Source organism: Amblyomma mixtum, chromosome 5 (genome assembly GCF_055824585.1).
Source record: "Amblyomma mixtum isolate Tamu chromosome 5, ASM5582458v1, whole genome shotgun sequence".
Classification (NCBI taxonomy): Eukaryota; Metazoa; Arthropoda; class Arachnida; order Ixodida; family Ixodidae; genus Amblyomma; species Amblyomma mixtum.
This window is the reverse complement of record NC_143016.1, coordinates 53,167,793-53,195,365: the sequence shown is the minus strand read 5'-3', so window position 1 is coordinate 53,195,365 and position 27,573 is coordinate 53,167,793. Positions and strand designations below refer to the sequence as shown.

At 53.2% G+C, this 27,573-nt stretch overlaps 2 protein-coding genes across 2 annotated transcripts in view; both read left to right on the top strand.

Annotated features, from left to right (window-relative positions):
• The window catches only part of nemy (cytochrome b561 family member no extended memory), a 164,201-nt gene that overhangs the window by 76,514 nt on the left and 60,114 nt on the right, over positions 1–27,573 (top strand). The gene's annotated exons all lie outside the window — the stretch shown is intronic.
• LOC149342175 (uncharacterized) lies at positions 57–3,161 on the top strand. Its single transcript, XM_089544432.1, has one exon. It carries the CDS (start codon positions 88–90, stop codon positions 1,882–1,884), a length of 1,797 nt encoding a protein of 598 aa, XP_089400558.1. The 5' UTR covers positions 57–87; the 3' UTR covers positions 1,885–3,161.

Below are 27,573 nucleotides of genomic sequence, written 5' to 3'. Positions count from 1 at the left end.
CCGGCACGACCAGCACAGGAACGTCCGCTGTAGCTTGGGCTCTGCGGCTGTGCCACTGCACGGGCCGCTAATCCGCTTACCTTCGCTATGCAGGTCCTTGCTCAAGTCGTCACTTTTGCTCTCCTGCCGATATTGACGATCGGGACACCCGGCTACGCAGCTGACAACCGGACACAACATCAACAAGATGAACTGTGTACCTTGCAACTGGCCGCCATCAACATTACGGAATCCCTGGCAGCGCCACCTCTCGTATGCCGGACCAACGAGGCTGCATCGGCGTCACCATCGTCACCGACAGCATCATACACGTCATCTATAAAAGAGCGACACCCACCTTCGGCACACTGTGGGCTCTGCGGCTGTGCCACTGCACGGGCCGCTAATCCGCTTACCTTCGCTATGCAGGTCCTTGCTCAAGTCGTCACTTTTGCTCTCCTGCCGATATTGACGATCGGGACACCCGGCTACGCAGCTGACAACCGGACACAACATCAACAAGATGAACTGTGTACCTTGCAACTGGCCGCCATCAACATTACGGAATCCCTGGCAGCGCCACCTCTCGTATGCCGGACCAACGAGGCTGCATCGGCGTCACCATCGTCACCGACAGCATCATACACGTCATCTATAAAAGAGCGACACCCACCTTCGGCACACTGTGGGCTCTGCGGCTGTGCCACTGCACGGGCCGCTAATCCGCTTACCTTCGCTATGCAGGTCCTTGCTCAAGTCGTCACTTTTGCTCTCCTGCCGATATTGACGATCGGGACACCCGGCTACGCAGCTGACAACCGGACACAACATCAACAAGATGAACTGTGTACCTTGCAACTGGCCGCCATCAACATTACGGAATCCCTGGCAGCGCCACCTCTCGTATGCCGGACCAACGAGGCTGCATCGGCGTCACCATCGTCACCGACAGCATCATACACGTCATCTATAAAAGAGCGACACCCACCTTCGGCACACTGTGGGCTCTGCGGCTGTGCCACTGCACGGGCCGCTAATCCGCTTACCTTCGCTATGCAGGTGGGTGATTCCCTTTTCGCTAAGAAAACTAGCAACTATTGCCTGGTACAGCTGCCGAGCCCGCAGTGTTGCCTTGAACTTGCTGTTGAATGTGTAAATGTCGTTCGCGCTCTACTACTACTGTCGGGCGACGTTGAAACGAATCCGGGACCACTTAATCTTGATGATATTATGACTGAATTACAAAAGCTGTCTTCCGGACAGTTACAACTTATCACTGAAGTGCAGGGCCTTAAAAGTCAACTGGTAGCAACTGATAAATCAATATCTGCCCTAAGCAAACGGATTGCTGACCTCGAAACCCAATGCGAGTGCCTTACCACCCTTCGAGCCGAAGTGCAAACACTTCAAGCAAACGCTGATAGTACGACAGAGCAGCTTTTTGATTTGAACACGCGTCTGGACGATCTCGAGAATCGCTCGAGAAGAGACAACCTGGTATTCTACGGCCTTCCGGACCCAAATGAAAAAGAGTCTTATGACCAATCAGAAAAAACAATCATTCAACACTGCCTTGACACCCTCAACGTAGTGATAGAACCTAAAGAAATAGAGCGCGCACACCGCCTCGGCCGCCACACCAATGACCGCAAAAGGCCAATAATAGTGAAGCTGTCGTCATACAAAACAAAAGAGATCATACTCTCGAAAGGCACTAAGCTTAAAGACACTGGTTTCAGCATTGGCGAAGATTTTTCTCTACCAGTTCGAAACGCACGAAAACACCTTGTGGCCTTTGCTAGGACCAAGTCTGCACCATTTTCCCTCCGTTACAAAACGCTGCACATGGGGCCGAAACGGTATATTTTTGACCAAGCTACGCAGACAGTCAAAGAAATCCCATAGGAATCTTTTCGCCGTCGGAAAGCGCGCAAGCAGCCGCCGACTAACTGTCGAGTTAATCTTTCCTTTTCTATAATCTACACTAATGCACGCAGTTTCCTTCCAAAGCGCGAGGCCTTGTCTAATCTCCTTTTATCTTCTGGCAGCAACATATTAATCCTAACGGAAACGTGGCTATCAAGCGACGTCAGTGATAATGAAGTTTTAGATGACTTACCGAATTTTACCGTTTATCGTAAAGATCGTCAGGGCAAACGCGGAGGAGGTGTTCTTATTGCTATTAACAACCAAATTTCGTGTTCCCTTGTTAACATAACTTCAGATCTAGAAATATTATGGATAAAATGCAGCGCTTCACCGGAAACCGTTCTGCTTGGCGTGTGCTACAGGGCCCCTAACACCAACCCGTTATTCGCTCCTAAACTAAACGATTCCCTAGACCAAATTACAAAGAAATACCCCACTGCACAAGTTGTTCTCTTTGGAGACTTTAACTTCCCGAGTATAGATTGGCAAAATGTAGGCCCACTAACAGCAGGTAACTCTGAAGCTAGAGATTTTGTAAATGTTTGTTTAAATTTTAACTTGAGGCAAATGGTGCTCGAACCGACTCGCGTTACGCACGAATCTTCAAACATCCTAGATTTAATACTCACCAACGACCCTGAAAGCTTATCATCAATTACATACCTGCGCGAAGTCAGTGATCATAAGGTTATTCATGCCACGTTCAAGTTTTCCCCCACCTCCCGCCAAACGTTCACGAAAACCATCCGCTTATACGATAAAGGAAACTACGAAGCAATCAACAGCGCACTAGAAGCTTTTCTGCCTTGTTTTCAATCAGTATTCCATCACCGGACTCTCATTGATAACTGGTCAGTCTTCAAAAACAAGATAAACGAACTATCACACAAATTCATTCCCTGTATCAGCTTTCGTGCAAACCGCCAAAAACCGTGGTTCTCACACGATCTTAAAAGATTAGAAAGGAAAAAAAAACGACTTTATAATACTGCGAAATGGAATCGAAGTGCCGACGCATGGGAACGCTACTATACAGCTGAAGAAACATATTATGCTGCAGTTCGATCCGCCAAACGTGCCTTTTTTCAAAAAGATCTGCCAAAAATCCTAACCAATAACCCCAAGAGGTTTTGGGAAATAATAAACCCCCAAGCAACATGCAACACACCCATTAGAAACGCCGCGGGTGAGGAAGCCAATGATGATGAAGGTGCTGAAATATTTAACCGTGCTTTTGCGACCGTCTTCACAGACGAAACAAACTCATCACTACCCACTCCGTCTACTGTAACACTACCAACAATGCCACCCCTTGACATCACAGTGCAAGGCATAACTAACCATATTGACAGAATAAAACTTTCATCAGCTGCTGGAGTGGACGAAATCAACTCCAAAATACTGAAAAACACCAAACACATTTCAGCTATATACCTTTCCTTATTGTATTCGCAATCGCTTTCAGCAGGAATGCTACCGGATGACTGGAAGGTTGGGAGGGTCATTCCGGTCCACAAATCAGGTCTAAAGGACTCTCCACTGAATTACCGCCCCATCTCCTTAACCAGTGTGCCTTGCAAAATCATGGAACATGTCATCTATTCCCATGTCATAAACTTCCTCGATTCTAACAACTTTTTTCATCCAGCTCAGCACGGGTTTCGTAGGGGACTCTCCTGCGAGACCCAATTGGCAATCTTCACTTTTGATCTGCATGCTAATCTTGACCGTAACCTACAGACCGATGCATTATTTTTAGATTTCGCGAAGGCTTTTGACAAGGTACCACACCAACGCCTATTACTTAAACTATCCTTTTTAAATTTGCACCCTAATATTCTAGACTGGATTAAAGAATTCCTAGCTAACCGTTCTCAGTTTGTTTCTATTAACAATCACAACTCAAGCACTCTCCCTATAACATCCGGCGTTCCGCAGGGATCTGTGCTCGGCCCGCTTTTATTCTTAATATATATTAACGATCTGGCGCCACAAGTATCGTGTAACATCCGCATATTCGCCGACGACTGTGTAATTTATCGTACCGTTACTAACATTTCTGATCAAGTGGTTCTCCAAAATGACCTCAACCGCGTCCATGAATGGTGTGACCTCTGGCTAATGACACTAAACGCTAAAAAATGCAAACTCGTCTCATTTCACCGTCAACGCAACCCCCTTATTTTCCCCTATACAGCTGCCAACTCATCTATAGAAAGCGTCCAATCGTTCAAGTACCTCGGTGTAACACTCTGTAGCGATCTTTCTTGGCGAACACACATTACTACAATCATATCATCTGCTAACAGATCTCTAGGATTCCTAAAACGTCATCTTCGTCATGCACCACAACACGTGAAACTTCTAGCTTACAAAACCCTTATTAGACCTAAACTCGAGTACGCCAGTCCCATCTGGAATCCACACCAAATATACCTAACAAATGCCCTCGAATCTGTTCAAAACCGCGCCATTCGCTTCGTTCATTCTGCATATTCATATACAATCAGCGTTTCATCTCTAAAGAATAATTCCGGTCTCGAAAGCCTTGAAACTCGCCGTCGCGTCGCCTGCATGTGTTTGCTCCACAAATTTTTCCATAGCACTCTGAATCAAACGCCTTACATTTCTCATCCGACCCGCATATCTCACCGCACTGCACACCCGTTTCAGATCGCCCGGCCTCTATCGCGCACTGCAACTTTTTCAGGTTCCTTTTTTCCCCGCACCATTGTGGACTGGAATGCCCTCCCCGCCGATGTTGCCGCCATCACGTGCCCATCTTCATTCTTATCCGCTGTAACCACTTGTATCATAGTGCAATGACATGTATTTATTATTGTTGAATATATTAACCCACCCCTTATGTAATACCCCCTGAAGGGGGTCTTTAAGGTGAATAAAGTGAAGTGAAGTGAAGTCGACCGTGAGGGTGATGTTCGTTTCCCCACACGGTGTCACATGTCCGCACCCGTAGCCCCCGATAGTGAACGGCTTTGTCAACTTCGTGTAAGCGACTCCGATTCGGTTGGCATCCTCCTTCCGCAGAGTTACGCATTGGCTACCGAGATCGACGTATGCTCGTATGTCGCAGCCGTTCGCTTTCGCCATCATAAAGTACTTTTCGTTCGCCTCTTCAGCGGCTCGGAGGTCAAAGCCCAACACGTTCTGAGCGACGCGCGCTCCTCTCTCCGTTTTTGCCCTGCAGTCTTTTTCTCCGTGGCCCACTCGTCCGCAGGCGTTGCATCTCGCCTTTCGCTGTGGGGCCGGGCAATTGAGGGACACGTGACCGTACTCGCTGCAGTTGAAGCAGAGGGGCTCTCCTCTTTCATTCCATGGCGGCTTCCTCCTCGCCTTTGGAGAAAGGTTCTTGTGGTCGGTAGTGTTCAAGGCCGACGCCATTGCTTCGCTTTTGTTGCCATGGGCGTTGGCATATGCGGGGAAACGAGAGTAGTTCGGGGGACCACTTGATTTTGAACTTTTGGAGGCAGTGTTTCCCAATCTTTCTTCGAGGCGTTTCAGGCAGTGAAGAAGGTCTTCCGGGGACTCGTACGTGCGTACGCTCACTGCTCTAATCACGTCGTCATCGTATAGCCCCGTGATGAGGTATTCAATGCAAGCTTCATCTGTGAGGTTGCAACGGCGAGCTTTCGAGAGCTTGTCGTAGTAATAACACTCGATGGGCTCACCGCGCTTTTGTCGTCGCTCCTGCATTTCCCGATGGAGTCGTTGGAATCCCGCTGTCGTGGGGAAGGCGCGCTTAATTTCTTCTTTCCATTCCGGCCATGTTTTGTTGACGGAAGAGAGGGAGTCATACCATGTCTTTGCAGGCCCTTCCAACCTCGAGAGTGCGTTTCCAGATATCAGCCGGTCGGACCAATGGTAGACTTTGTGGGTTCCTAAGTGGACACAGGCCACCACCCACCGCGGGTTCGAGCTTCGCGCGAGCCAAGGGCCCCGATCAGCCGTCACCACACACCACTGGGACACCGATGCGGCGCACTCAACCTCCGCTGGGAGGAGAGCGATTCGCCGCAAAGAAATAGGCCTCCAAGTTCACAAAGGAGACGTTTATTCACGTCGTCCTTCAGCAGTACACACACACTCAATCGTCACCCCGTCCCGGGGCGCGCGAGGAGCAAGGCTCCGCTGCGCGCACGAAGCGACTCGAGTAATGCGCGCCGCTGGCACGCCGCTGCAGGAGAATGTCCCCGCGGCAGTGCTGTGATCTCTCTCTCGTGTCGACCGTTGGGCCGGTTGCGAGAGAGAGTGGGCAATCAACGCAAGGTACGCCTGTCGGAGGTCGCTGGACCCCGCTGGACAGGCTCGAGCCGCTGCAGGTCAGAGGACACGTGCGGGCGAGCTCGAGTAAGCACTGGTCCGAACGGCAAAAGGCCGGCACGGACAAACAGTAACGTACGCACCTTACGCTGTCTCGGAGGGATCTCTCTCTCTGGGCCCCGCTCGGACGGTCGCGGGATGCGCGGCCGCCAAAACGGGTCCCGGATTCCCGCCAAAAGGCGCCAATGGCAAAGGCCCTTGGGGAGCCGGGGCGGAGCTGTGGCTAAATGACAGTGATTAGTCACCCAGCCGCCTCTCCACCGCCTGAGGCGGGAGCAAGGGAAAGAGGAGAAACAACGCGGGCGGCCGGCACAGCCGCGCAAAGGCGACGGCGTAAAGCCAGGATTCCCACATCCCCCTCTCCTTAAATGCCCTCCTACCCATCGGCAAAGCACGCGGCCAAAATAAAGAAATCAATACACAAAAAAATAAGCTACACTTCAGTTCCAAAATAAAGAAATGAATACACAAAAAAACTAGATACACTTCAGTTCCAGCCACAACAACGTAAGAAAAAACAACAAAAACAAAGGAAAACAAGGCAAACAAACAAACACGGGCATATGCTTCAGTAAATCAAAGCAGCCTGCAGATTATATACACGGTACACAAGGAGATGTGAATACCACTGTACAGCTGTGTTACAGGTGGATGCCAGCCTCAAAGTTCGATGGCGCGGCCCAATGGGCCGGTCGGCGACTCACCGCTCGCAGACTTCAAGTTGAACGCGTTGGGAGGGCCGACGACTGATGGCGGTCTTCTTTCCGTTGATGTAGGGTGCGTTGATGACGACGGGGCCGTGGCAGAGCACTGACCTCGCGCCCTTGGACACGACATCACGTTCGGGCACAAGAGAGTTAGTGCACCCCCTTCACGCCGGCTTAAACGGGCGCAGATGTTCGGCGGCGTCCTGGTGTGTAACCTTGGCCACTGCGAGGGGTCCTTCTCATCCTCGCGCTCACGCAGAAGCACAGCGGCACAACTCACAGGCGTCGCCTTGGCTCATGGTTACGCGCGCACACAGCCACAGCCACGCCACAAACACGCATACGCCGGCACGTGCGCGGACGCTGGTCGGCGACAACGACCCCCCCCCCCCCCCCCCCCCCCCCCCATCAGAAGCGTCCAGAGGCGCCGCGGCGAGGGTCAAAGGGTGCACTTTCCGCCCCCCCATCGTCCCAAACGCCCCGCCAACTTCCCCTCCATACGGGCCGCACAAAACTCGCACCGCGACACACGGCTCCTTAACGAGCCAACCACCCACAGTCGGGCCGGAAATGAGAAAAGGCGCGCTGTACAAACGACACCTAATCCAATCTATTCCTTCTAGAAGATAACAGCAAGCACGAGCGGGCTGAAGTTTGCCTATGTAACATCTCGGTACGTTAGAACGAAAACAGATGTACAAGCGGGGAAACGAAAGTGGCTAGAAGCTGACTCAAACAAAACAAATAAATAAATAGATAAACACACAAGGCTGGAACTGAGCATGCTGCAAAAACAAAAAAAAAAATAACACTCCGTGCTTCGCCTAGGTAGGGCCTGACGAGAAAGCTCGCCAGCTAGCTGAGGCTGCGTGCCTTCGGTTGCGGAAAAAGTCCGCCGTCCGGCATTAATCACACCGGTGACCGTCGCCTCAGATTGTACCGGTGCTCCGTACGCTTGCGTTCCGCAGCACCAGTTGTGCCTTTGCGCTTGCCTTTGATACCAATGGGTACCGGCGCAAGCTCGTCAGACCGTGACGCGTAGGCCTTCAGATCTGCGATGTGGGCACGGCTGGTTTTCCCCGTAAGGGAATCCTCCAGCAGGTACGCGAGTGGCGACCAGACTCTGACCACTCGGTACGGACCAAGCCACTTAGGAGCGAGCGAGGCTGAGAACCCCTTGCTCGCATCGCTAAGAACGTGGTTGCGCTTCAGGACAAGATCACCCACCTGAAAAGTCAGGCGGCGGTGCTTGCGGTCATATTGAGCCTTCTGTTGGGCTCTGGCTGCCGCCAAACTCTGCCTTGCTCTGTTGAGAGCCCGACCAAGCCGGTCCCGAAGCGTCGACGCATAAGCAGAGCAGTCTGCCCGCGTCTGCTCATCCCCGAGCTGGCTCTGCACGACGTTTGACATCGGATTCGCCAGCTCCCTCCCGAAATTGAGGAAGGCGGGAGAGAAACCAGTTGAGCGATTCTCAGCTGTTCGAATGGCGAACGCGAACTCGCTCAAATGGTCTGCCCAATCCTTTTGACACTCGGCAAAGGCCGCCAGCATTGGCTTGAGCGTTCGGTTGATTCGCTCGGTCAAATTGGACTGGGGGTGGTAGGGTGAAATGGTGTAGTGCTCGATTCCGAGGGAACGGCACGTGTTACCGAACACCCGAGCGGTGAAATAGGACGCATTGTCCGTGATCAGTCTTTCCGGAAAGCCGAACCGACAGAACACTTCCTGGAGTTTATCCAGCACCGCTCGTGCTGACACTTTCCGAAGGGGGTACAACTCAACCCATTTGGAAAAGTGGTCAGCGACTACCATCAGGTAAATGAACCCCTGCTTGCTCCTGGGGAAAGGCCCCATCAAATCGCAGGTGGCCATCTGCCACGGACGCACACTGTCAATTGGTTTCATCATTCCAGGCGGCTTGCCGCCCCGTGACTTCACCGCTTGACAGACATGGCAGGAACGGCAATAGCGGAAAATGTCACGCTTCATGCCGGGCCACGTCACCGATTGACTCAGTTTTGCAAAAACTTTGGAGCCACTCAGATGACCGGCCAGTGGTTCGTCATGAGAGAATCGCAAAAGTGCGCCTCTTAGACTTTTGGGGATAACCACCTTGAACGGGTCGATGGACTCGTCATCGGTGGCTATGTACTTCAGCACGAGCCCGTCATGGTCCAGCAAATATGAATCCCCGGGGTTCGCCGCGACACACGCTGGCTTCCGCCCCCCTGCGCCCGCTACAATACCAGTAGCGTCGCGGCGCTCCGTCTCCCTGAGACCGTCGCTCACCTCGCGACAAAAGGGGTCATTTTGCTGGGCTTTCAGTAGCTCTTTACGGCTGAAAACGATTCCAGTCATCCCAGAGGGGAGCATGGTCTCGTCCCCACTCAGGTTTGCAGCCAAAATTTCCGTTCGCGTCGGCAACTCCGAGGCGCTCACGAAGAGCTTTGCCTCTCGTCCGCTTTGCGAAGCGCTGCTTGCCTGGTTTGCGGAATGGGTTAACCCGTTCGCGGGCTCTCCCTCCTTGCCGCCCGGCGGCTCGTCCGCTGTTTCGCCCCCTCCGCCTACAGGCGTCAAGGCGCCGCTGGCGAGTGGGGCACGGGATAGCGCGTCAGCTACCACGTTTGTGCTCCCCTTTCGATACTGCACGGAAAAGTCGTAATGCTGTATCAGGAGAGCCCAGCGCGCCAGCCGACCCGCAGGCTCGCGGAGCCGCATCAGCCAACTGAGCGCACTGTGGTCTGTCTGCACCACGAATTGCGTTCCATCAAGGTAGACGTCAAATTTGCGCAGTGCAAACACGATGGCGAGGCACTCCTTCTCGGTCACGGAATAATTCCTCTCCGAGGGCAGCAAGGAGCGGCTGGCAAAAGCCAGCGGTTGCAGCACGCCATCGAATTCCTGTAGGAGAACTGCTCCTAAACCCAGATCGCTCGCGTCAGTCTGGACTACGAACTGTCTGGTCAGGTCGGGTAGCCTGAGCTGCGCTGTCTCGGCAATGGCACTAGACAGGAGGCGAAAGGATCGCTCTTGCTCGGGCCCCCATCGCCACGCTGCAGTCTTTCCCAAGAGCTTGGTCAAGGGTGCCTGCACGCGGGCACAGGACGGGATGAACGACCGATAAAAATTGGCCATTCCCAGAAAGCGGCGGAGGCCGCGTACGTCCTTGGGCGCGGGAAATTCGAGTATGGCTCGAAGTTTCTCCGCATCAGGCTCAATGGAGCCCTCGCCCAGCGTGAACCCTAGTAACTGAACCCGGGTCCGCGCTATTTGGGCTTTCGCAGGATTCAGAGTCATCCCAGCAGCCCGTACCCTCTCGAGCACGTCGGCAATGTGGCCTAAGTGCTCATCGAAGGTTCGTGAATAAATCACGATATCGTCCAGGTAGCACATGGCGTGGGACCATTTCGCTTCCCCCAGGACGCGGTCCATGAGCCTCTGAAAAGTCGCAGGACCATTGCAGAGACCAAAGGGCATACGAGTGAACTCAAACAGCCCTCTGTGACACGTGAACGCGGTCTTAGACCGGTCAGTGTCAGCCATCTGGACCTGTAGGTAACCTTTGGAGGCATCTAGCGTGGAAAAGTACCGCGCGCTGCCCAGGTTTCCTACGATTGAGCTGATCGTCGGTAGCGGATAGGCATCCTTGCGAGTCAGCGCATTTAGACGGCGATAATCCACACACAAACGGTGGCTGCCATCTTTCTTAGGCACCAACACCACCGGAGACGCCCAGGCGCTGGACGAGCGGCGGATAATGTCCGCCGACAGCATCTCATCCAGCAACCCATCAATCACCTGCCTTTTCGCAAGGCTGACAGGTCTAGGGTTGCACTTCAAAGGAAGCGCGTCTCTAGTGTGGATTTTGTGGCTCACTAAAGTGGTACAGCCAGGTTGATCCGTGAAGAGCTCATCGTACTGACGCAACAGCGCTGTCAAACGAGCCTTCTGTGTGTCATCCAATGTTACCGCACTGGCGGCCAGCGGATGTGGTGCCTGGTCGTGCCGCGCCGCTCGGTCCCAATGGGGAGGCTGAACGACGGAACGCTCGACACAAGGGCGTGGCCCTGTCCGCTGAGCGTGGCACTCCCCGAACGCCTTCACTGCGCAGGCAGATACTGACGCCGGTGGGCTAATGAACGGCTTAAGCTGGGAAAATGGTCCTTCGCGATAGCCGCCATTCGCAATGTCCACCACGATCCCGGTTTTCAGGAGAAAGTCCCGTCCGAGAATCGTGGGCACACTGAGCCCTGGGAGATGGATGAAACGCGTGCGTCTCGTCCGCTCTCCCCACCTGACAGTCAGCCTCGCGGCGCCAGCCGATTGGGCTACGCCTTTCGCAAGGTTGAATGCCGTACGGCAGTCCCGCAAGCGCACAGAGTGCTTTTGCAAGTGGGACAACACCTCTTCACCGAACAAGGAAGCGCTGGCTCCCGTATCCAGTAACGCCGAAAATTCGCGGCCAGCAATGGTGACCGGAATAAACGGCGCGTGCGCATTAGCAAGGCAGCTTGCTCTGTACGCAGAGGGAATTAGCAGAGATTGGGCCGGTGGTCCCTTTACGACCGACCCCCGCCGCCGTTTCCCTGCCTCGCAGGAGGCCTGGCTACGGTGCATTCTCTTGCTAAGTGGCCCCTCTCTTGGCAGCGGAAGCAGCGCACACCGCCGCGAGCTTGGTCGCGGGACAATGGCGCCTCTCCCTGCCTGGGTCCGCCCGCTGCACGACCAAAGGGTCGGCCGAGTCGGGTTTCCCCCTCCGCTGTGCGTTGGAGCGCTTGGCGCCCCTCAGCACGCGCTTCAGAAAACGGTGCAGCGCAGGCTGCCCGTCTCCCGTACGAGTAGGGATCGAGAGCTCTTTCGCTCAACTCCCATGCCTCGTTTTGCCCGCTAACAGCTGCAAAGGCAGGTTGTGCGGGTGGTCGCCGGTTGGGTAAGGGCAAGGCCCCTCTCCATGCACAGCGTGGCTCAAGGGCCTCGCTTGCCGGCGGTGGCGGACGATAGGCGCGCGCGGCGAGAATGTCGCCTTGAATGCGCTTTGCCTCGGCGGCCAGCTCCTCCAAATCTCGGAATCGGCCGCCGCGCAGGTAAGCCGAAAAGGTCGGATGTGCCTGCCTGATCGTCCTTTCGACACGCTCCTCGTTCGAGGCTCTGGGCTCGGCGATTGAGAAAAGGTCTTCCATCGCACGAACATACTCTTGCAGCGACTCATCCGGAGCCTGAGTACGGAGCTCCAGCTCTCGCCGCATCCTACGCTCGTAGTCAGCGGGCAGGAATTCGCGCAGGAATGCTGCACGGAACTCCTCGAGAGTCGCTGCCCGGTGGCCGGAAAGCCGATGCCACCGAGCTGCCGTGTCAGTCAGCGCTGCGGGGATGATGTGTGCAAGCACCACCTGCTCAGTGAGACCCATAGTTCTCTGATAATGGGTGAGGGACTCAAGGAAATCCCGGGCACTGAGTAGGTCATCATATCCGCGGTATGTTGGCATGGGCAACTTGACCGCGGGGTGAGACAACTTCGGCGTGGCCAAAAGTGTCCCAACAGCCCCTGACAGCGACTGGATCATCTGGGCAGCACTGGCTAGCAGCGCCTGCGCCCCGGCCTCAGTGGAGGCTTGGGCGGGCTGCACGAACGAGGGAGGCAAGGCTCCTAGTTCGATGAGCGGCGCGGTTTCCGCAGGGAACCGGGCCAGCGCCTCGCCGTTCCCAGAGCAGAATTGACTGCTCGCGGGGCACGGCTGCTGCTGTTCGAAACTGCCGGTTGCGGCAGCGTGACACGAACTGCTTTCGCACTGGGCGGAAAGCGTGCACAGCTGAGGCATGTGACCAGCGGATGCACCGCAGGGTGCTTCCGATACAGCTCCAATGGGAGCCGCGTGGTCGACATTTTGGGTTGTGGCGCCGTAAACCCCAACGGGGGCCGCGGCCAACCACGGTGTCTGGCTATTCGAAGGAACAGCAGCCAGCGGATCAAACGACGCTACAACTCCGTAGGGAGCCGACATGTAGCTGCCGAGTGCCGCGCTGGGGGTGGTAGACACGGTGCGCAAGCGTGATCGTCAAGGCGACCTGCTCGGCTAATGTGCCATCAAAGGCGTAAGCGCCAATGACTTAGCACGTTGGGCGCCAGTTGTGGGTTCCTAAGTGGACACAGGCCACCACCCACCGCGGGTTCGAGCTTCGCGCGAGCCAAGGGCCCCGATCAGCCGTCACCACACACCACTGGGACACCGATGCGGCGCACTCAACCTCCGCTGGGAGGAGAGCGATTCGCCGCAAAGAAATAGGCCTCCAAGTTCACAAAGGAGACGTTTATTCACGTCGTCCTTCAGCAGTACACACACACTCAATCGTCACCCCGTCCCGGGGCGCGCGAGGAGCAAGGCTCCGCTGCGCGCACGAAGCGACTCGAGTAATGCGCGCCGCTGGCACGCCGCTGCAGGAGAATGTCCCCGCGGCAGTGCTGTGATCTCTCTCTCGTGTCGACCGTTGGGCCGGTTGCGAGAGAGAGTGGGCAATCAACGCAAGGTACGCCTGTCGGAGGTCGCTGGACCCCGCTGGACAGGCTCGAGCCGCTGCAGGTCAGAGGACACGTGCGGGCGAGCTCGAGTAAGCACTGGTCCGAACGGCAAAAGGCCGGCACGGACAAACAGTAACGTACGCACCTTACGCTGTCTCGGAGGGATCTCTCTCTCTGGGCCCCGCTCGGACGGTCGCGGGATGCGCGGCCGCCAAAACGGGTCCCGGATTCCCGCCAAAAGGCGCCAATGGCAAAGGCCCTTGGGGAGCCGGGGCGGAGCTGTGGCTAAATGACAGTGATTAGTCACCCAGCCGCCTCTCCACCGCCTGAGGCGGGAGCAAGGGAAAGAGGAGAAACAACGCGGGCGGCCGGCACAGCCGCGCAAAGGCGACGGCGTAAAGCCAGGATTCCCACAACTTGTGCCAAGTCGTCCACGCGTCTTATCCAAGCGTCGACTGTCGGAGAGCTGGATGACACTGGATCAAACGATGGCACTAACCGAGCTGTCTCTCCCGCGCCGATGATGGGTGTGGCCGCTGCTTGCTGCGTCTGAAGCAAAGCAATTCCGTTGACGGCTTCTCTCACTGCTGCCTGAACGCTGGCCTGCAGGATTTCCGCCACGTTGATCGTTGACTGAGGTATCGGAGGTAAACTTCCACTTGTCACCCCGTTGTCGGATCCGCCTTCACTTGAGTCGTCGGCGTCGTCGTTCCCGCCATCGTTGCTCGGTCGTCCGCCATCTTCGTTTGCCATATCCGTTGAAGATGCTCCGGTGCGGGTGACAGGCATGGTGGGGCTTGCCGGTTAACTTCGTAAGTTCGGGCGAACGTTGACTGTATCCCACTTCTGAATTGTTAGGATAAATGAACAATTCAAAAGACGTTTATTCGTCTTTCCGCTACAAAGGATCACTGGGTTAACAAGAGGCCGTGTTGCTTCTTTCGTGTCCAACACCTGAGTCTGTTCTTCTTCACGCGCCGCGCGAGCGCTCGTCCTCCTCATCCTCTCCTCACATCACTCTCTCCTCCCACGGGCGGCTCGGGTTGCTCGGACTCAAAGTTCGGGTTGCTCGCCCTCCGGCGAAGGATCTCCGTCGGCGGGAATGAGCTGGCGCTCACACATACGACCTCAAACACAAGGCTTCGGCCTCGATAAGGGCAACCACCTCTCTTGAAGCGGAAGAGGCGGCCATAGCACTGGCCATAGCATCTTCTACTGCCACACTCATAATGAGCGACTCCAAAAGCGCAATCAGGAATTTTGCAAAGGGACAGATCCATTCTGCCACCTACAAAATTCTCCAATCAAACCCCCACGACCCCCAGACCAATTCAATTAGTTTGGGTGCCAGCCCACGCAGGCAACCCCGGAAACGAGGAGGCGCACTCTATTGCTCGAGCGTACGTCAACCGAGCAGGCCGAACAGAGGAGAGGGATTGCGCGCGGGACAGACTAATCACCTACAATGAAATCACGCTACACTACAGAGAGGAAAGGCTCACATATCCACCACCACACCACACCCTCACGAAGGAACAACAGACTATATGGAGGCAACTCCAGTCCAGAACGTTTCCTTCACCGGCCTATCTGGCACTAATACACCCGAATCAATACAAGCCCGAATGCTCTCTTTGTGGGGCTCCGAGAGCAAACTTCGAACACATACTATTCATATGCCGAGAACTCCAACCACCATCTCGCTGGAACCTCACAGACCTAGACGGTTGGGAGATCGCGGTCTCTAGCTCCGAGCCGGCCTCACAGAAGCGGCTGGTGGAATGGGCGGAGAAGGTCGCCAGAAGTCATGGACTGATGGCCGCCAACCGGGATTAGGAACCAAGCCAACCAAACCTCCCCTACTTCCTTCCCTTACTTGGTTCATCAATAAAGTTTTCACCTACCTACCTGTATGTTCCCGGGGTTTCTTCCAAATGCTTCATACTTCAAACAATACTGTTCGAACGCGATTGCATTAGGAGGGCCATTGAGGATGGAGATGACGGAATAAGACTGACTCAGCAAAAATGAAAATTACTGAGAAGAAAATGACTGGCAACAGCAGCTCTACGCGCAAAATAGCCTGCTTCGCTCAACCGTTGTTGCACTGAGCCGGTAGTGGTATGAGGAATCCCAGTGATCTATAAATGCGACACATTTTGCGTAGCTGTGTAGACGGAATCGGAACAGGACCGGAATCGGGATAGATTTGGGAATGAAATATGATAAAACTCCGAATTGGAACTGAATCAGAAGTGGTACAGATTGGCGAGTGATAGAAGCATGCTGTCGCATTTGTTCCGCATCAATCTAATTCATCGCCCCTAAATTGTGCGCGTGTATGTCATTTTTCTTATTTTCTTTTTAATTTTCTTTCGGGCTTTCCTGCAGTTAGCGTGGCTTTGCCGAGAAGCCTGCTTGCTTTCTCCTTGATGCTTTCGAGGACAGCAGGTTCTTGATTTTTAGATCGAGCGATCACGTCTCTTACTTTGACTGATGGGCACCGAATAAACTGTGCGTGTTACGCACAGAGTGAAACATTGATTTTTTTTTTTTACATGTATATGTGCTCCGTAACGTCGGTAAAGAAAGTTTTATCATTCTCGGTAATGGCCGCGCGAAATCAGAAGGTTCTGGCAAGCTCTAAGCGCAAGTCTTCGATCACTTCTCGTCTATATCGGAATAATCTCTCGCCATCGTACATGTACAAAACGGCGAGTGCGCAAAAAAAAAAAAAAAGGAACATGGCTAGATGTACGCTCATTGCTTTTGCCGAGAGAGAACGATGAGATAAACGTATCCAACCTTCCTTTTTTGTTGTTTTTACTCTCGTTTCACAGTGTTGGAGGGAGCGGGAAGTTAAGTATAAGTGCTCCTTTCTCTGAGTGTTGGCAGTGTAGTGACATTCCGAAGACCTCCGTGCTAGCAAAATAACACTGCAGAAACACTTTAATCGTGCTACCCGCGCGCAGAGAGGCGTGAGTCGTCAGCAGAAGAAACCAGTGCCGTAATTCATCCGCATCGCGTGTCTGGCGCCGTGCAAAACAGACCGCCGATATACGGCCAGTGCATTATGCCATTCCCATTCCCACTATTCCCGCGAACGTTTCTCGGAGTTGAGCCTGCAAAGCACGTCCGTTCGTGCCGTTCCGCCGCGCGCTCGGACGCACACCGCAATCCCGCGCAGCTCTGCGCGAGTGTCGAAACTCTCTCTCTCACACGCAGCAACGACTCGCCAGATTTCACCGCGCTATCAAACGCGGCCGCTTTTTTATTCCGCCCGGTGAGGCATTTCTTTCCTTTCCTCCCCCTCCGTCGCGACCGGGCCGTCCCCGTTAACGCAACAGAGCGCAGCGCAGAGAGATGGAGAGGGCGGAGAGACGCAGGGAGGAGGGAAAGAGAGAGGGCTGTGTTGTCGCGCGAATGCACGGTTCGTGTGTAGCGCAGGGTTGCAGCGACTGCGGAGTGCAGCTGTTGCTTGGCTCGGGCACTGCCCTTATCGGGCCCGTCGCTCGGAGCCAGCGCCTCGGGCTGCTGCCTTGCAAGGCCGCTTGCTCCATTGGGCATCGACTGCGCAATGAGCAGTGCACTTAGGACCGGAAAACTGCCCCCAAAGCGAGGCGCAGTGAGGGCGAAAGCGACTGGCAGTCGGTCTCTCGCGTGGAAAACATTCGTTGGCCCCGTTATAAACCTCTCTCCCCCGCGTTGTTTTCCTCTGTTCTTCTTATTATTCTCTTGATACACGGCATTCAACGGCCGTGAGGTCCAGTGCGCTGTTCGTGTAAAAGTTGGCGGCTCTTGTTTCGTGCGCTCCAAAAACGGCGCGCGAACACGAAGCCGTGCTGCTATCAGCTCGGCCGGTGCGTAGGGCGCTCGCTTATTGTAGTCATTGCTCGGTCGGGTCGAGTTTGTGAACTGTTGACGGCCTCTTTGATTCCAACTTGTTCCTTTGCAAAGCGACGCGAGCCTTCGAGACAATGGCCCGAGAGTCATGCAAAGTCGTCGTCGTCGCCGACTCTGTGATCAAGTACGACCCCCTCACTTTGTCTCGAGGCAACAGCTGGTGAGTGAAGGAGTGTCAGAGACAAAAGAAAGACGTCGGAAGAGGCTTGACAAGCACTCGAACATAGCGGCGAGCGCGCTTCGGGAACGCTCTGCGCAGAGGCGTGGGCAGCCAGATGGAGCGTGGGTTGAATACACTCGATTCTCCACGTCGCCTGGAAGTTGACAGAACGCGATCTTAAGCTTGCGGCTTAGCAGCGGATGGCAAAATAATAATGAAATAACCTGGGGTCTTTTAACAACATTCTTAAAGAAGAAAATGCGATAGCATTTGTAAGTTTGCCCACCAACAAATATTCCAGAGAACCTCACAAATATTGTAAGCAGGCCCACCCGAGAAAATCGATTAATGTGGATTATCGGGTTGCTTAAAGTGGATTACTGGTAATTATTTGGGTGAATTAGGGTGGATTTATTGGAATTAGTTGGTTAACTAAGCAGCATTGATGATTGAGTGAATTCGGGTGGAAGAGTGGGTCGTTTTTAGTATAATCCCATATGATAATCCAATGGAAGGTACTCGTACATTCTAGACCTCAGATTTTCAAATTTGGCGGTGCTGAAGACGTGACGACCCTCTTGACCAGTCAGGGAATTTCATTACGGAGAACCCGGGTGGTCTTTGAAAGACGACAACCTAAATGCAATGGCATTAAAATAGCGATGAATAGTTGTGTCAGAATGCATTGTTATCAGAGGCCCATTCGCAACCCAGGTGGCAGAAGCGGGCAATTCTATAACAGCATTTCCATTGCGTTCCCACAAGATAACGCGACCGACACTTGTGGCAGGTACAATAAACCTGATTGCTACTCTTACGACATATTACACATATGCGTAGCTTTTATTGTCCGAAGAAACGGGAGCTCGTATATGGCAGGGAGATAAAACGCCAGCGCAAGATGAGTGCGTAATGACATCCACCCACTTCTGTATAGAGCGCTCGAACGGCGCGCTGCGATGTTTGATGGTACCATATTTCGCTGCAAGTTGAACTCGACATAACTTTTTGAGACTTGAGTAGTCCTTAGGCATTTTCATACAGAATAAGAGTTTCGAAGGCGAGCGTACTCCGCAGGGCGCCGTTCTCGTGCTGTTATGTGGATCACTGTACTGCATAACTTTGCGAATTTTATCCCGGCACAAATGTAGGGCGCGCAGTGTTCTACTAAAAGAAACCCGCCAGGAGAGGAGAGAGTGAAGCGTGCGGCGAGCGTACTTCGCCTACTAGGACGGATCACTGTAACTATATATACCAACCTAACGAGCACGCAGCTTGCATCCCTTGTCTCATCCCTCATCCGTTCAAAAGCTTCCTCCATCGCGTATAGCGCCCAAGGGCCACGTTCACCATTGCGATTACCTTCCCATTCCGCTTGCGAGCCCAATCCTTCCGCCTCAGCAGCTACACGCCGTCGTTCGCCCATGCACCACGTGACATCCACCGACAACACGCGCCGCCGTCTCTTGTCTTCGGCACGAGCCCCTAATTGCCGCACGAGGAAGGAAGATTCCGGCAGCAGGCACGTACGGAAAGAAGGCGTAATCGCCGGCTTGTGTGTTGTTCTTGAATAGCACCTTGTTTAGAGCCGGCGTCAGCGAAGCGTTGAATAATAGACTGCCGGGCACACGCGTACGCGTGTTGTGAGCGCGAGTCGCAAGAGACAACGCCGCGCGCGGCGGTGAAGGAAGGAGTTGGTCCCTTCTCCTCTTTCTCCTGCTCATCCTCTTCGGCATCCTCCTCTCCAGCGTCGCTCACGATGTGGCCCCGACCCTTCGCGGGGCCCGCAGTGCTTTCATCTTGGGCGCCCAATATAGCCTGGGGTCGTCCCAGGCCAACCCGTCTATGCGCCGCCGAACGCTTCTTCGCGCCGTTGCCGCCGCAGGCTGGTTTCGCAGCTTCGTGGCCGCTGTATGTCTAATTCTTCCTCTCCCCCTCCTCTTCTCCTCGGGCAGGGGTCGTTTATCATGTTCGCTTCATTTTCATCGGCTACGCAGTTTGCAGCCATGCGCCCGCGGTGGCTGTGCCACACCAAGCGCATCCGAAGGAGTGTGGCGAGAGATGTCGTTCCGCTGCCATAGTTGTTTTGTGTTTTCAGATTCGTTCGAAGGGGATGGATGGGAAGAGAGTTGGTGTAGGAGGGAGAAGCTCCATTACGCTTGTGGGGACGCCTTCGTCCCCTGCGTTCACTTTCCCGCACTGCACCCCACTGTTGTTAGCTGCCCCCGAAAAGCACTCCCTTTAGTTTGGTTACTCTAGCTAACAGGGGAGGGCGCTCGCGTCGCAGCGAAAGCAGCGCCACGGATGGCGTGTTTGGTCGCTCGCGCGCAGGGGACGGCTAGCTCTTCTGCTCCGCATCGGGAAGCGTGTGGACGTTCACGCGCAAAGCTCCGCTCTTGGCCGCGGGCGTCCTCGTGTGGAAACGTCTTCCCCTCAGTTCGTTCCGTCGGGCCTCGGAGTTTATCCCTTTGCCCTACCGTGGGCGGACGTTCGCTCGTAGCCGTGCTGGTGAGTCGGACATCCTAGATTCCTCAGTGTATTTTGTTGCTAGCTGGCGTTATTGTTGTTATAGCAATAAATGCCTTGTTTGTGTCAGCCAGTGTGTCGTTCCTTTGTTCCCGCAGAGCAAGGCCCGCCGTGGTCGGCGTGCGCTCAGTAGCGTACGCGACCACGGGGTGGGGTCAGCACGGTTTTGAACCATGTCAGCCGCGCTTAAACGGGGAATACGTATTTATCTCCCCCGATTTCAACCCCACATCTGGCGCCCAACGTGGGGCCTGCTCTGGGAACATTGGACGACAGTCTGTTCGGTTCGAGGAACGCTCTTTGTCCGGACTTGACAAGTGCTAGGCCTAGAGTGAATTTTGATCGCTAGGACCTGCGGCATGCTTTCTTGAGTGCGAGGTGTATTGCGCTGCAGCATGTTTGAACTTTTCGACATGCTCAGCATGTTTTTTTGTGAAGTTTTCTTCCTGGAGTTTCTTCAAGAACCACTTGGTCCGCATCGAGGGAGCGCGAGGCCTAGCGCCCGCGGAGTTGCCGAGCCCGAAGCGAGTGAGTACGGAAGCCGCGTGGGTGGTCCGAGTTTTCTGTATATATTTTCTCGCTGTCTCTTTTTCGACTCTGGGAGTCGCGGCTCTGGGAGCCGGGTGGCCTGGGGCCACGGGTGCCAATACGAGCTCGCTGGTATTGCAGCTCGGCACCGGGCGTTCCGACACCGTCCGATACGGTGGGCGCCGATCACTCAGCAGCTGCTTCGTGCAGTGAGCGGGGAGGACCACCCCACAACGCTGATGTCTCCTCGCGGCTGCGCGCACGAAACCCGTTCCGGGTCCTCCTTTTGTTGGGGGTCGTCGACCTTCACAGTGGTAGTGAGGCCTAAGGCTATTCATAGCTGCCTGCGCCATGTCAAAAGTGACACGACCACCGGACCGTGGTGTTGAGAGGGGGCGCACTTTGCTGGCCGCCTGTTTTTTTTTAACCTCGCATGAACTGAGCATTCTCGTTCAACTCAAGAAAGGGCTTTGTTCACTCGAACTTTGCGTTGCACAGCCGCCCGACACGTTTTGCTAGCGAGTTGAGCATTGAGCCACCAGGCCTTTGTGTACGCCGTTTCCCCTCCCGTGACCTACGTTAAAGGCATGCGGAGTGTGTTTCGGAAATTTTACAGATCTGGAGCCACTGCGGCTTGCTGTCCTGTGCACATCGTCTCGCTGCCGCCTGCTGCGACGGAGCGGCCTGTATCCTGTTCGCCGCATCCATCCGGGGCAGCCGTGGCGAGACCAGACAGCAGCCACCTCAGGCTGCTGTTGCCCTGGCGACTACTGCGGAATCTTGGACTGCAGTGGTCAACCGGCCCTCCTCTTCGCGGGCCATGCGAGTCGTCCCAGCGGAGACCTTCACGCCGCCTTCGGAATACCGCGGAAGACTGCGTGCACTCTGTCGGCGTGACCTCCGCTGCACGACCTGCCTCAAGTGCATGAAGACCAGGAGACTCCTCCATAGCATGTAACTTGCAGGCGCGTGGGTCTATTTAAGGTTGGGGGGATGTGGGGACGCCTTCGTCCCCTGCGTTCACTTTCCCGCACTGCACCCCACTGTTGTTAGCTGCCCCCGAAAAGCACTCCCTTTAGTTTGGTTACTCTAGCTAACAGGGGAGGGCGCTCGCGTCGCAGCGAAAGCAGCGCCACGGATGGCGTGTTTGGTCGCTCGCGCGCAGGGGACGGCTAGCTCTTCTGCTCCGCATCGGGAAGCGTGTGGACGTTCACGCGCAAAGCTCCGCTCTTGGCCGCGGGCGTCCTCGTGTGGAAACGTCTTCCCCTCAGTTCGTTCCGTCGGGCCTCGGAGTTTATCCCTTTGCCCTACCGTGGGCGGACGTTCGCTCGTAGCCGTGCTGGTGAGTCGGACATCCTAGATTCCTCAGTGTATTTTGTTGCTAGCTGGCGTTATTGTTGTTATAGCAATAAATGCCTTGTTTGTGTCAGCCAGTGTGTCGTTCCTTTGTTCCCGCAGAGCAAGGCCCGCCGTGGTCGGCGTGCGCTCAGTAGCGTACGCGACCACGGGGTGGGGTCAGCACGGTTTTGAACCATGTCAGCCGCGCTTAAACGGGGAATACGTATTTATCTCCCCCGATTTCAACCCCACACGCTATACCTGCGTGTTCAAAGTCGAAGACGCGAGAGGGAGGGGAACACCTCCCTCCTTTCCTCCTCTTTCATATTTAAAACTGCGCGAACAAAAACAAGGACCGAGCTGCCTTCCGTTTATTCCAGATATAGAACTATAAACGACAACCGCGAGACGTGCGAACGTTGTTTGTATTCAGTAGCGTACTTTGCTTTCGTTGCTTTCGCTGTCATCACTCAACGGTGCCTGAAATCAAGATCATGCGTGCAAGGGCACTCTGCATTTGAGCTGTCCCCGAACTGACGTCAAACTGGCCCGAGATCCTACGGTCCCGCTTCTCAAGGGGCTGCATATAACTTTACGTCGTTCAACTCCAAATCCTCATGGCCGTATTCGCTAGTTACAGCGCCGTTACTCTTCGTCGTAATTTCTTACAAATTAGCTGTTATTTTCTTGTAAATAAGCGTGATAACAGGAACCTATCGCGAACGCCAGAGTTTAACTTGATTGACGAGTGCTGCGAAGATCATTTAGCTAAGGGTCCATACAGTAGTGTGTATGTATTATTGTAAAAAATGCACATAATAAAGGAGAACTGAATGGAATTGAATTACCAGCATTTAACTGAAGCTCAAAGCCTCTGCCAACAGAAACCCGAAATGTGCGAAATTTACTGATTTTCTCCTCATCTTGTTACTAGAAATCACCCGGGCGTCTCTGTTACCAGAAACAAGGACCAACATCGTCAGTACATCGTTCTGTGTGAAATGTATATTGCGTTCGTATATACGTACCTCTCCGGGGGCATAATTTCCGCTCAAATCCTACGCTGGCACTGAACGTGCTGATAGACTCCTGCTCCTATAACGAGTGGTAAACCGGCCTCGTAACCAGTCTGCTCGTAATTTTTGGTTATAGAACGTGTTGGTATGAGTCAGTAACGTGTAAACTTTGGCCCGTGCTTCTGAGGTAAAATGAAAAGAAAAAAGGAAAGGCAAGAAAGAAAAGGGGGAGCTGGAATAACGGGTTACGCCAAACGACGGTGTGATACGGTGGGGTTGCACTTGCCCTCCCCCTGCACTGACCGAGCCTCAGCTGCTGCCTCCGGAGCACTGCACGGAGTGCGGGGTATATAATTACCCCGTATCCAATTTCTTCGCCTGTACCGGTATGCCTGCCCTTGCACCCTGCACTGCCCATGAACCGAGGCAGTGCGTGCCGCGCACTGCTCGTGGGAGAAAGAAGATGGGGACGCGCGTTTTATCGGCCAAGTTTACGGCCGGGATAGTATAGCGGTTCTATTCTGATTGTATTTCATTTTGGTCATTTGCTTGCTTAACTCGTCACTGACTTTAGAGGCGACACGCCCTCACTGTACAGTCGGGATCTGACTGTCGGCGAGTTGAAGGATAAGGATGGAATAGAATCAAAGGAAAAGTATCGTAATCCTCCGGAGACCCAGAGAGAAAGTTATGTCACTAAACTCTGCCATCGATTTTGTTCGAACGTTTAGGATAAGCATAATGTGGGTCTCATAACGAAGACTAAATTTCTTTAGCTGTCCGCCGAGAAACTTTGAATGTGGAAAAGGATTATAAAAAATTATAAAATGTCCGAAGCTTAGAGGCAATTGGAGCTTTCGTCACTCAGATGCGTGCTTATATGTGAACTGCTTGCAATGTTACGAGTGCTAATAAGGGCTTAAAGGTGATTTACCGCCCTTTTGGAGTGCATGTGAAGCCGCTTGGATTTTCGACAGCCACCGAAAAACGCGCACGCGCTGACATATTTTGCTCCTTTTTGAAGAGGAGGGAAATGGTGCGACTTACACCATGCTTACACCATACCACCATGCTTGCTTACACCGTATATTGGACAAATTTTCTGTATCAGGGTCTCAGGAGGTTTCCCTACGTCTCCAGCCTATAGGTCTCCGGCAACAGAACGTGCAGACTCTGCTTTCGAGCAGTACGGTATTAACCCTTCAGTCCCCAACCTCGAGCTGTACACGTCATGAGAGTTGGTACGAGTGTCGCCAATGGCGAGCCTCACTCGTCCGGCCTGATGTGGCATTGCTCCCACTGCCAAAGAAAAGTCGTGGTCGGCAGTTGTGTTGGTTGCAATCATGGGCGTCCGGAAGGGAGAACAGGGGGGGGGGGGGGGGGGGGGGTTAACCCTCCCCCCTTCCCCCCCTGGGATTACGGATATTATTTATGCACTAGTTCCTTTTTGGTGCTAACCTACCGCCGCCCCCATCCCCGGATATCGGATGCCCCCCACCCCCCCTGGAAAAAGTTCTGCGGATGCCCTGCGGATTTGAACACTATAGGGCGGTAGTGTACATAGATGACGGTAGTTTAGAGTATTACGTTCGTAGTATAGGAAGATTTGGCGTTGCAAGAAAACCAGCAGACATTGCAAAAATGAAGTAAAATTCGACTGAGTTCCAACGTCAAGCGGTTCAAAAAGAGTCCGACTTCATGCGCAGCTAATAAGAGAATGTTATCAAAGGAGAGTGGCTTGCCAAGGCAAAGTGCGCTAAGAGAGGATATGCGAGTAGAAGGATGATTATCACTGCTATTTGGCAATATGAATGAAACCGCAGTTTCAATTCTGCTCTTATGATGTGGAGCAGGCTGTACAGCTTGAAAAAATTTGCAGTGTTTCGACGACCCTGACGGAGCCTTTTTTTTTCAACACCAACTCATTACCGGTTTTTCCGAAGGGATTGAGGTATAGTTGAGGTACTGAGGCGAACCTCCCCCCAGGAACTGCAAGAAAAAAAATTCACAGGGACACATAATTGTATTATTTGTTGGCAACGCGAGAGGTTGAGAGGCTGCTGGTGCAGTTACCGGAAGTGACGTCACGTCCGGTTCGACTACGTCACTTCCCTCGAGCCAATTGGCGAGTTTTATGACCGACGACGCATTTTTTTCCCCCATGAGGCTTTTAATTCTGTCGCATTAAAACAAATCAGAAAGCTTACCAGCAAGATTTTCACTACTTGCATTAGTGTGATCATTTTCGCTGCAAGCTACATTTTTAAACAATGCACTCTTCTCTCTGAGCGGAGTATCCACTTTATAATCTAGTCACCCCCCCCCCCCCCCCCCCCCCAAGCACACACACCTTTTTTTTTTTTTTTTGAGGCATGTGGTATGACAATATGACAGCAATCAGCTTTAAAGCAACCTATTTCTGCCAAAAACGGGACGTTTGTACCTTGCTATCTTCGTAATTGAACTGTGGTGAACAGTGGGTGCCCCGTTACCGCCGTGTAAACATTCGGTGGGGAAAGAGGGGGCTGAGGTCTACTGGGAAGAAAAACACCACGAGATTAATTTTATTTCACAGAATTTCTAACCGTGTCAGCTGTGAACTAGGGGGTTTCTTCGGTGAAGCGTTGACCGGGGGAACGCTCAGCGAAGCGAACAAGCGAGCCGTTTAAAAAGCCCGCTACACCCGGGACGCGGTGGAAAGGAGCTGCGGAGGAGCGCGCTCCCTGCGCCCTCTGTGCGCTGCGCCGGAAGGCTCGCGCCAGCCGGCTCATCGCGCCAAAAATTTGAAACGCGAACGCGTCGCCGCTTTTTTCGTGGCCCGACTATCACGTAATTGCGCATAGAAGAGCGATGCGAAAAGTTTGCTCATAAAATGTTGCTTATTTCGTCATTTGGTATTTTTAGTTCACTTTTTTCAGGTATTGATGAAGGAAAGGCGTGCGGGGCTCCATGCGGTTTGGATACTTTTTAAAATGTTCGTCCCAACGACGCGGTCTTTGCGTGTTACGTAAAGGCCGCACATACTTTTTCGTTTAACATGTGGCTTCCGGTTTTATCCTTGTCTTTCTTATAATTAAGCTTCACTGGGATATCTGCCTTAGTTGTTTCACTGGACAGTGTACAAGAATCTCTCCCGCCCTTTGACAAGATACCCCGATAATCTGCTATGACGGGCCTTTTTGGGAGAAGGATGTACACATACATCTGTGTCTGCGTTCGTGTTATTTTTTTTTTTTACCTTATGCTATGTATAACCCTCCGGATTCATTAGTGATATTCCTCTGTAGTATAGTCGGGGCCACTTTTTTCTTTTTCTTTTTATAAAATAGAAGGATGAGGCTTGTCACGAAGAAGAAAAAAATGCAAGTTAGGAAAAACTGAGGGGCCAGGCGGGGAGAAAGAAAATGGAGAGTATTATGGAAAAATCAGTGTAAAATGGCCGCGGTCGGGTTCAAACGCCTTATCATCTTCTTCTATCTGTCCGAGGATAGTCTCCTCCAGGCCAGGGTTCTCTGCGAGAGCTGATGGATATACGTTTTTCAGGTGGATTAAGATAGAATATTAGGTACACGAGTGGCAGTGTAATCCCCAGACTTGTTCCAAAATATGAGTACACGACCGCTATCGCATCTTGCGCTCTTAGAGACACACGGTCCTCGAAGCCGCTGAGTGCAGCCTCAGCTGTGTAAAGCCTGAGGCCAAAGAGATTTAGAAGTTCTAGTACGTAGCCTTCTTCCCAGGGGCGTTACCCGCCATGATTGCTCAGTGGCTGTGTCATTTGAGTACTCAGCCCGTGGTCACGGGTTCGATGCCGCCCGCGTACACAACCTTAGGTGGTTGAGTTGAATCTGGAGCTATCCACTACGCCGTATCTCAGAGCCCAATATGTTGGCCTTGGCTCTTAACAATCAATTTCTAGGACGTAGAGGCTGCGCCGCGTCCACATATTATAAACTAGACAGGGCTCAGGTTTGTAGGCATTTTTTGGGAAGAACTCATAAGACTCGATTGTCTTGACTTTGTATATCAACGACAAAAAGAAAAATGAAGCCAAATGCAGGTATTTGTGATCGCTTGATTTGTTGTTCGGTCGGTAATTGTTTCACCTACTGTACTTATTTACAAAAAAAAAAAAAAATGAATGCGCTAGCTCTGTGCATCATCACTTATGCGGAAAAACCAGGTTCAGTAACTCGAGTTGGTTCGGATGCTCATGACGTCTTCCTGACTCGTCCAATGTAGGACTCCAGAATCTCGCTGGACCGACCGGAAGCTTGCCGGGTTTAGTTTTTTGTTGTTTTCGGTCGCAGCTTATTCCTTTCTTTAGGTACTCAGGCTAAGACCATGCAGTGACGGCTTCATGTTCACCTGCGAATTCTCCTAATTGGCAAATTACGCCAGAAGCACATCGGCGGGAATAGCTGTGCTACTTCGTACTTCCCTTTCAACAAAAGGTTCAAAGAAACATTTCAATACATTTCGGCTAGAAGACATATTTCTTTCATTACAAAGAAAAGTTTCTGAAGCAAGGGCAGGTTCTTCCTTCATAGCTGAAGGTTTCATTGTTGTTTGAAAGATTGCTGTGAAGTCTGCCGATTTGATCAACAAATGTTGCGAATAAGTTCCTTG

What these genes read in the sequence shown, in the direction of transcription:
- LOC149342175 (XM_089544432.1), top strand. Translation starts at nt 88, where the DNA reads ATGCAGGTCCTTGCTCAAGTCGTCACTTTTGCTCTCCTGCCGATATTG.